At 38.1% G+C, this 10051-nt stretch overlaps 3 protein-coding genes across 3 annotated transcripts; 2 read left to right on the forward strand and 1 right to left on the reverse strand.

Moving 5' to 3' along the window:
- Positions 1-739: 739 nt before the first annotated feature.
- LOC110791495 (uncharacterized) lies at positions 740-2788 on the reverse strand. Its single transcript, XM_021996247.2, has 2 exons — positions 2094-2788; positions 740-2006 (listed from the first exon to the last, which is right to left on the reverse strand). Exons 1-2 carry the CDS (start codon positions 2786-2788, stop codon positions 740-742), a joined length of 1962 nt encoding a protein of 653 aa, XP_021851939.2.
- Positions 2789-4733: 1945 nt separating this feature from the next.
- Positions 4734-5885, forward strand: LOC110791491 (vacuolar iron transporter homolog 4). The gene has a single exon (XM_021996243.2). The coding sequence runs from the start codon at positions 4943-4945 to the stop codon at positions 5624-5626; it is 684 nt and encodes a 227-aa protein (XP_021851935.2). The 5' UTR covers positions 4734-4942; the 3' UTR covers positions 5627-5885.
- Positions 5886-9274: 3389 nt separating this feature from the next.
- LOC130472050 (uncharacterized) lies at positions 9275-9709 on the forward strand. Its single transcript, XM_056842466.1, has one exon. The coding sequence runs from the start codon at positions 9275-9277 to the stop codon at positions 9707-9709; it is 435 nt and encodes a 144-aa protein (XP_056698444.1).
- The last annotated feature ends 342 nt before the right edge of the window (positions 9710-10051 follow it).

Here is a 10051-nt window from a genome sequence, read left to right on the forward strand (position 1 = left end):
TCGCTTTCTTTGATTTCACTAGCATGTCGTCGATGTACACCTCCATCGTGTCTCCGACCTAGTCTTTGAACATCCTATTGACCAGTCGTTGGTACGTCGCACCTGCATTTTTAAGACCGAAAGGCATAACTTTATAGCAATAAATTCCTCTATCTGTTACAAAAGAAGTTTTTTCTTGGTCCTCTGGGTGCATAAGTATCTGGTTGTATCCTGAATAGGCGTCCATGAAGGTGAGTAACTCGTGACTGGCGGTGGCGTCGACCATAGCGTCTATGTGTGGCAGTGGGAATGGATCCTTGAGGCATGCTTTGTTGATGTCGGTGAAGTCGATGTACACTCTCCATTTGCCGTTCTTTTTCCCAACGACGACGACGTTTGCTAACCAATCTGGATACTTGACTTCTCTGATCTTCCCTGAGTCTATCAATTTTTGAACTTCTTCGTCTATGATTTTATTCCTTTATGTTGCGAATTTTCGTCATTTCTGTTTTACTGGTTTGAAGTTGGGGTCGACGTTGAGCTTATGGGTGATGACGTCTGGGCTGATTCCTGTCATGTCTTCGTGCGACCAGGCGAAGCAGTCCAAGTTTTCTCTTAGGAACGACACTAGCTGACTTCTGATGTTGTCAGGCAGTGATGCTCCGATCCTTACGACTTGGTCTGGTTTCGTCGGGTCTAATGCTACCTCGTCGATCTGTTGATCGTCTAGCTCATCTGTGGTCGACCCGGGCTGTAATTGCTAGATGGAGGATTTTGATGCTTTCAGTGCGGTTTCGTAGCATTTCTTTGCATCTCTTTGCTGCCCTTTGATTTCCATGACCCCCCATTTGGTCGGGAATTTGATTGACTGGTGGTACGTCGAGGGTACTGCTTTCATTTTGTGGATCCATGGTCGTCCCAATATGACATTGTATGCTGACGGGCAATCGACGACGTTGAATTTTGTCATGACATTGACTCCTTCTGCATAGGTGGGCAGTGATATTTCTCCAACAGTTCGCAATGATTCTCCGCTGAACCCTGCCAGGACCGTTGATCTCTTAATGATGTTCTTTTCCTCGAGTCCCATTTCCTGCAGCGCCTCCAAGAATAACACGTTTGTTGAACTTCCGTTGTCGACCAATATCCTTTTGATCAGGGCGTTGCCTATTGGAAGTGATATTACCAGCCCGTCATGGTGTTCTCGCCGTGTATCTACTGAATCTGAGTCGTCGAAGGTGATAGCCATTGCTATCAGGGACTTGTTTAATATGATTTCATTCTCTGTCTGCCCCTCTTTGACGGCTCTTGATTCTCCTCTGTTGATTTTTTTAGCTGCAGAAGAGGTTAGTCCACAAATATCTGATCCACCAGAAATAACATTTACCACTTTGTTGAACGTAGGTGGGTTTGGTCGGTCGCTGCTCGTCGTCGGGTCGGGTTGGGCGGTCTGTTCCTTGTTGAATGTTTCCTTCCCTTTGTCGCTCAGCAGCTCCTTCAAATGCCCTCGTTTTAGGAGAAATGCGACCTCCTTTTTGAGGGAGATGCACTCCTCGGTTTTGTGACCGTTGTCGCGGTGGAAATCACACCATTTGCTCATGTCTTTCATTGAATCTGGTCTGTCACTTTTCCGGGGCCACCTGACTGTTCCACCTACATTTTGAAGGGCGTTCACCACACCTCCGATGTCGACGTTGAAGCCGTATTCGGAGATGTTGGGGTGGTCGGCCCGCTCATTCCTGTAAACATTGTTAGCATCATCATATTGATTGACATTTTGTACCTGGTTCTGACGGTTGTACGGCTGGTGTCGCCAGTTGTTGTTCCTTGGGGTGTACGACCTCATGTCGCTGCTGCCCCCTGCTGTTCGCTGAGAAGCCATTCGTGTAATCTCGTCGTCTTCGATCCGCATCTGGGCAGTGGCTCTCGACCTGACCTCCTCGAAGGTTGCGCAGGGATATTTGGTTATCTCCCGATACAACTCCGAGTTGGGGATGAGACCTCTTTTGAATGCTTCGATGGCTGTCCTGACATCACAGTTTTTTATACTAATTTTTTCACAATTAAAACGGTTAAAGTAATCGCGTACCGACTCGGTTGGTCCTTGGACTAACCGATAGAGGTCACTTGTCTGTTTCTCCAACTGGAGACTGCTGGCGAATTGATGGTAGAAGGCGTTGATGAGGTCGGACAGGCAGTAGATGGATCCAAGTGTGATTTTCATGAGCCATTCCAGAGCTGCTCCGTCGAGGGTTCCTCCGAACGATTTGCACATGACGGGTTCGACCAGGTCATAGGGGATGCCGATCTGCCACATTCGGAGCTTGTAGACGTTGACGTGTCTGTATGGGTCGGACGTTCCGTCGTACAGGGTGGTCCAGGTAGGGAGTCGGAGCTGGTGTGGGACCGTCATTCTGACGATCGCCTCACAGAATGGCGACGTTGCATACCCGTCGGTCGGTTCCGTTTCCACAGGTGTGGGTGCCCCTGGCAGCTTGGTCATCAGCTTCAGCATCAGCGAGCATTGCTTCTTCATGTGGGTTTCCATCTTGTTCAGGCGCTTGGTTACGGGGTCCGGTGTTGCTTCATCTTCTTCTCCATGTGGCTCTTCGCCCTCGGACAGATCTTCGGAGTCATCAGTCATTTCGAATATCAATTTCTTCGGTTTTGCACCTGGCTTGTAACGTGACTGGTACTTGGTACTTTTCACAGAGTTGAGCTCCTTCTGGAGGTTTTCAATGGATGCCCTTTCTTGGGCCAGCTCTGCTTGGGCCTTTTCGTAGGCCGTTTTCTTCTCTGCGAGCGTCATCTCTTCAGTAGACATGGTGTGAAGGGCGATTTTGTGTGAAATCTTGTTAATGTCCCCACAGACGGCGCCAAACTGTTTATGCCAAATTTCTTCTAGGGGCGACTTTCGGCTAGGGTCGACACTAACTAAGCAATGAACGAATAAAGCAAGTAAAAGAGACACGACACAGAGAAGTGTTGACGCGGAAAACCCAGGAATAAGGTAAAAAACCGCGGATAGCTATGAGGCTATCAATCCACTAAGTATCTTTTGTAATTTCTATGAGTGTTTATGCTTAATCGAAATAACTAATACAAGGAATTCCTTTCAAGTGTGAATGTAAATAATGCTTGACTATTGAGAGCTTTTGTTAACTTGTCCTTTCTGATATGCTGTCGCCATGCTTTTATACGCAAAACTCAACGGCTTCATTGGTTAGGAGAATCCCTAGAAGGTAGGGATCTCCTATAGGTCGTTGCCCATTATCTTTTCCAGTCTCGACAATACCTGGATGACACGACATGATCAAACGTCAAAGCAGTTATGTCGTTAGTCCAAAAAGTGGGATAACAAATAATATGAATAACATTTGTGCATGCATAATTAAAATGGCTGATTATAGAAAATAAAATTACGAACTTACTACCTTCCCTTTTAATTTATTCATGTTTTTGTCGTTAATTCGTTGAGTTTGAGCGTAGTGAGTATTTGCTCCTATGGGGCATTCGTTGAGTATTTTGAATTTAGGCAAATTTGCCAAAAAAGATCTTTTATAACCCAAATTTTGCGAGAAAGGACCTTATATAACTTTTTTTGTGAAAACACACCTTAATGTAAATTTTTTTTGTGAAAACACACCTTAATGTAATTTTTTTTGTGAAAACACACCTTAATGTTAATTTTTGTGTGAACACACACCTTAATGTAACTTTTTTTGTGTGAAAGACAACCAAATGGAAGTTTCCGGCATTGAGTGAGATTTTCCGGCCATTGACTTGCACGTGAAAAGCACGTGTTGCTTTATTTTGCTAATTAAATCCAATTTTTCTCCAAAATTTTAAGCTTTAAAACCTAAAGTTGGAAAAAAATCAGAAAAAAATCAAGTTTAAAAATTCAAGACTCGGGAAAAAAGTGTCTTGAGCCAAACTTAAGCAACACGTGTTGCTCACGTGCAAGTCAATGGCCAGAAAAGCTCAGTCAATGCCGAAAACTTCCCTTATGTTGTTTTTCGCAAAAAAAAAAAATTGCATTAAGGTGTGATTTCACAAATAAAAATATATAAGGTTCTTTCTTACAAAATTTGGGTTATAAAAGGTTATTTTGGCCAATTTATCTTGAATTTAATATAGCTTTGGTGGAGTATAGAGAATTTGATTTGTTAATAAAGAAATATGCAAGATTACAACATTTACCAAATTTTCAACTTCAATAAGATGAATCAAATAAAGATTACCATTGCTACTTTTTCTCCAAAAAAGAAAGTTGTGTATTCTAGTTACATGTTCATATGATGGATATGCCATAGTTCAAGATCACTTTCTCCTAGTAATTTTGATAAATGAAACTATTTGTTAAATATGATTTCTTGTATGACTTTCTAAATAACGAACTACTTAAACAAAAAATGTAAAATGTATGAGCTGAGATTAGAAGGAAGTTTTGATTGACATTAGTTTAATTATTTGTTTTAGTTTAGTACAATAACACGGATTAATACCACATTTCTTGTGTTACTTTTGTAGGAGAAATTTTGGCCACCCGCTTACCGCACTAATTAACGTTAGTGGAAAACCACATTTTTGTCATTTTTAATACTAATATCTGAAACTTGTGGCTCTCTTGAAATAATTTAGTTTAATGGGTAGCTTGTGTCCGGCACACTCCACTAGAAAAAAGCAATCCCATTTGTTCATTATCCACTTAAAACCTAAAAAATTTCCCCAAATTAATTATTGCATAAATGGTTAATTATGTGTAACATGAAAATATTTTTATCTTAGTGGGAAAATAAGCACTAAGACAATGTATCTCAATCTTCCTCTATAAATAGCTTACTTCAAAGACCATGCAAATATCATCTAACTATCATAATCATCTACAATAATTCAAAGCTTAAATTCTATCTTAGTTTCCTATCCTAGTTTGTAGAATCATCCCTTTTCGAGTTTTGTCAACATGGAATCCAAACAATCTAACACGATTAAGCACGAAACAATTCGAGGAAATCACCACATGGGTGATGAAGAGAGCCAGCAGCAGCATGTAATTGAGGAGAAAGAAGAGGAGTTGTTCGACTACACGACACGAGCACAGTGGCTGAGAGCTGCAGTCCTAGGAGCCAATGATGGGCTTGTTTCGACGGCGTCCCTGATGATGGGTGTTGGTGCAGTGAAGAAAGATGTGAAGACCATGATTCTAATAGGGTTTGCAGGTCTAGTAGCTGGGGCTTGTAGCATGGCTATAGGTGAGTTTGTGTCGGTGTATTCTCAGCTCGATATCGAGGTTGCTCAGAGGAAGAGAGGGAATAATAATAATAATAATAATAATAATTCAAGAGAAGATGAAAAGGAGGAGGAAGGGTTGCCAAACCCCTTACAAGCAGCATTTGCTTCCGCCTTAGCATTCTCGGTGGGGGCTATGGTACCACTTCTGGCGGCTTCATTTATACAAGAATATAAGGTAAGGCTTGGGGTTGTGGTGGCGGCAGTGTCCATGGCGTTGGCGGTGTTCGGCTGGTTGGGAGCGTTTCTAGGAGGAGCACCCATTGTAAGGGCAACTTTTAGGGTTTTATTTGGTGGTTGGCTTGCTATGGCTATTACTTTTGGGTTGACAAGGTGGATGGGGACAAATGGGTTCTAATTAATAATTTATTAACTTATTAATAAATACGGAGTATGTATTAGTCTTCTTTGAATATCAATCTAGTGGTTTTGTGTCGTAATCAGCTACAGTACGTACTTTTGGCAAGAGGATAATTAAATTACCTAGGCTGCTTCATCACGTGTTGTACGTACCTTTGTAAGCAACAAACGCCTAGTTTGTTAAGTTGGTATTTATAAGTGCTTTCAGTTAAATGTGAACTTCTTGAGTTGTTATTCATTTTCAGTTTTTATGCTTCCTTTTCCGTGTGTTCTTTCCACCTCAAACACTAAACGAGTTGATTCCTACTTTGCATAACTTTTTTTTTTTTTTTTTTTTTACATAAGCTCAATTTGCATAAATAAAAGAGTTTACAAACTAAGGTCCTTATAAACCATTACATATACTACAAAACAAACTAAAAACATAAGCTTAAAAGCTGCTAAGGTAGCCTGCTCTTCTCAATTGGCACCCCAATTGTTGACGTGACTTTATTTACATTGCCACAATGAACGTAGCATGCCAAAGTCATTCTTGATGCTTTCTTTGTGGAAGACTGGGATATTGAGACAATAACCTGGAGATTCTCGATCTTAAAATACTAAAATACTTAAAATCCAATGAAAGAAATAGAATAGTAGTAATGCCTACGTACTTTGCCACTACAAGAAATTGTATTATTAACGACGGAAAATCCCGTCGGGAAAGGCCAATAATCGTTGATTAACGACGGGATTTCCTGTCGCGAACCCGTCATAAAAGGGGGGCGTCGTTAATAGAAAATCCCGTCGTAAATCCGTCGTAAACCCGTCGTAAAAGACATTTGCGACGGTTATTCCCGTCATTGTTTGGTTGTTAGCCCCGTCGCAAAAGCCTTTTGCGACGGGATTTTCGACCCGTCGTAATTAGGTTGTCGTTAAAGATACAAATTCTTGTAGTGTGCATAACACTGAAAATAAAACGCATGATTTTGTACTCGTTATTCTCGTACGTAAATCAAAAAACGTTAATCATAAAATGGGTAGAACAACAAAAAAAGTATTTCGAAAAAAGAAAAACCTTCCTTCGTTTTTTTACTTGCACCATTTGCAATTTACTTCATACAGTCTATGTTAACAATTATTTGTTAACAACGTATGTCAGACCGGTGTTGTTAGATTCGTTTTGATATATATATATATATATATATATATATATATATATATATATATATATATATATATATATATATATATATATATATATATATATATATATATATATATATTATATATATATAGATATATATATTATATATATATATATATATATATTATATATATATATAGAGGAAGGCTCTCGTGAGAACACTTCCTTACGGTGAGAACACTTTCTATAATGGCATTTTCGTAATTTTTATAAACAAAAAAAACAATGTAATTGTTTTTCACGTTTTTTTTCATTATTTATAATTCTGATTTTCTGGCACTCTTTCTCTCTCTTCTATTCCTCTCTCTCCCCTATTCGAACACCACCACCAATCGCCGCCACCGCTAGCCGCCGCCGCTACTTACCTCTCATCGTTGCTTCTGCTCTCTTCTCGCCGCCGATTGCGCTCTCCTCTCGCCGGTCGCCGTTCGCCGCTGGCCGTTGTAACTCGCCGCAATTCGAAATCCACGGTCGCCGCTCGCAGCAATCCGGTAAGTTAATGAAGGATTTTTCAATCGATTTCAATCAGCAAATTTCAATCTACGAGATTCGAGTATTGAATTGAGAAATCGATTTCGAAATCAATTGAAATCGATTTTGATTTTGTGAATTGAGAAATCGTTTTCGAAATCGATTGAAATCGATTTTGATTTTGTGAATTGAGAAATTGATTTCAATTCAAAACTCGGACAAAATCGAACCAAAGTTTGAACGAAATCGCCGGTGTTCTTCCTAGCATTTCCGACGGCAGAAGCGGTGGCGGCAGCGGCGGAGTTGGAAGCGAGGGAGCCAGCGAAATAGAACAAAAAATCCGGCGAACTCGAACCAGTAATCCAGTAAAATCGATTTTTCTCAATCGATTCCACGATCTATTTTTCAGTCGATTTCTCAATCATTTTTTCAATCAATTTCGAATCGAAATCAGGTTTTCTCAATTCAGAAATTATAATCAATGTGAGTGTGATTTCTGATATGAAATTATAATCAAAAATTATAATCGAAATTCGTTTTTTCAACCTTGTGCGGAACGTAATAAGACCAAGCCCATGGAGAAATTTTTTAGAGAAGAAATAGTTTTTAGAACAAATTTTTTAGAATAATTTTTTTTAAGAGAAGAAATAATTTTAAAATCAATTTAGAACATGCTTGAATAATTTTAGAAGACGCTTGAATAAATTTAGAACATGCTAGAATAAATTTAGAACATGAGCTTACAAATTTAGAACATGGTTGAACAAATTTAGAACATCGTTGAATAAATTTAGAACATCGTTGAATAAATTTAGAACATGCTTGAATAAATTTAGAACATGAGCTTACAAATTTAGAACATGGTTGAATAATTTTAGAACATGCTTGAATTAATCTAGAACATGAGGTTAAAAATTTAGAACATGAGTTTGAAAATTTAGAACATGGTTCAATAAATTTAGAACATGGTTAAATAAGTTTAGAACATGGTTGAATAAGTTTAGAACATGGTTGAATAAATTTAGAACATGAGTTTGAAAATTTAGAACATTGTTGAATAAATTTAGAACATGTTTGAATAAATTTAGAACATGCTTGAATAAATTTAGAACATGCTTAAATAAATTTAGAACATGAGCTTACAAATTTAGAACATGGTTGAATAATTTTAGAACATGCTTGAATTAATCTAGAACATGAGGTTAAAAATTTAGAACATGGTTTAATAATTTTAGAACATGCTTGAATTAATCTAAAACATGAGGTTAAAAATTTAGAACATGGTTGAATAAAATTAAAACATACTTGAATAAATTTAGAACATCGTTGAATAAATTTAGAACATGAGTTTGAAAATTTAGAACATTGTTGAATAAATATAGAACATAGAGAGTGTAAAAGTGTTCTCACCATAAGAAGTGTTCTTACATAAGGAGGTGTTCTCACCGGATCCCTCCCATATATATATATATATATATATATATATATATATATATATATATATATATATATATATATATATATATATATATATATATATATATATATATATATATATATATATCAAAACGAATCTTCTAGAAGGAATCAGCTCAACTAACTCCCCTAAAATCTAGGAATTCTGTTAGCCTTCTGTTAGCAGTGTAATAATCAGTTAGAGTTGTACTAATGCTGATGTGTAAGAATGCAGGTACTTGATTGGTTAGACCACGTAGCACTCAGTGTATATAAGCTCATGATTCTGTAATTATGATTCATTCAATAAGATCAACTTTCAATTTCATCAAACACGTTTCTCTTTCTCTCTCTCTTTCTATGAGTTTTACAGATTGTCAGTAGACAATCAAGGTTAAATATAGAGAGGTTGATTTTAACATGGTATCAGAGCAGTTGATCAACTGATCCTGCTGTTTTTGTTTAATTGTCGAATCAATTGAAGTTTTTCAATCATTCCTTTCTTAGTTTTCTTCTTAAAAATTCAATTGCAAAATGCCTGCAGATCAGCAAACAGATCCTTCACTAAATCCTAATTCTGCTGATTATCTAAGCAATAGTGATCTGAATGCCACAAAATTGGTGAGCATTGAGTTTGAGGGACAATACTTCAATGATTGGAGAAGGTCTATGATGATTGCGCTATCAGCAAGAAACAAATTGTGTTTCATTGATGGATCCTTGAATGAACCAGCATCAAACTCCACCAATTACAGATTGTTGTGCAGGTGTAATGACTTGGTGATATCTTGGATGCTGGCGTCTCTTGAGCCTAAAATAGCAAGAAGTGTCCTGTATCTCAAAACTGCAAGAGAGATTTGGTTGGAATTGGCTGACAGATATTGTAGAGAATCTGGTCCTCAGCTGTATTCAGTACATCAGCAGTTAAGTTTGTTGGTTCAAGGAGAGGATGAAGGAATTGCTAGTTAATTTTTTCACCAAGATCAAGCTATTCTGGGATCATTTAGATGGATTGGAACCTTTACCTACATGTGTGTGTACTGGTTGTAGCTGCACACTGACACAGCAGCTTCTCAAAACTCAACAAAACCAAAGACTAATTCAGTTTTAAATGAAACTGAATCAGAAGTATGAGCATCCAAAGAGAACAATAATAATGATGAATCCCTTGCCTACAATTTCTAAAGCCTATGGCCTTTTGCTTCAAGAAGAGCAACAGAAAGAGATGCATGATGTCAAACATCAACCTAATCCAGAATCTACAGCTTTTAGTGCTAGAAGGTTTGACAAGCCTTACAAACCTCAGTATAT

Source organism: Spinacia oleracea, chromosome 4 (genome assembly GCF_020520425.1).
Source record: "Spinacia oleracea cultivar Varoflay chromosome 4, BTI_SOV_V1, whole genome shotgun sequence".
Classification (NCBI taxonomy): Eukaryota; Viridiplantae; Streptophyta; class Magnoliopsida; order Caryophyllales; family Amaranthaceae; genus Spinacia; species Spinacia oleracea.

What these genes read in the sequence shown, in the direction of transcription:
- LOC130472050 (XM_056842466.1), top strand. Translation starts at nt 9,275, where the DNA reads ATGCCTGCAGATCAGCAAACAGATCCTTCACTAAATCCTAATTCTGCT.
- LOC110791495 (XM_021996247.2), bottom strand. Translation starts at nt 2,788, where the DNA reads ATGACGCTCGCAGAGAAGAAAACGGCCTACGAAAAGGCCCAAGCAGAG. An exon ending in CAGACAAGTGACCTCTATCG is followed by an intron (nt 2,007 to 2,093) that starts GTTAGTCCAAGG and finishes CTGTGATGTCAG; the next exon opens with GACAGCCATCGAAGCATTCA.
- LOC110791491 (XM_021996243.2), top strand. Translation starts at nt 4,943, where the DNA reads ATGGAATCCAAACAATCTAACACGATTAAGCACGAAACAATTCGAGGA.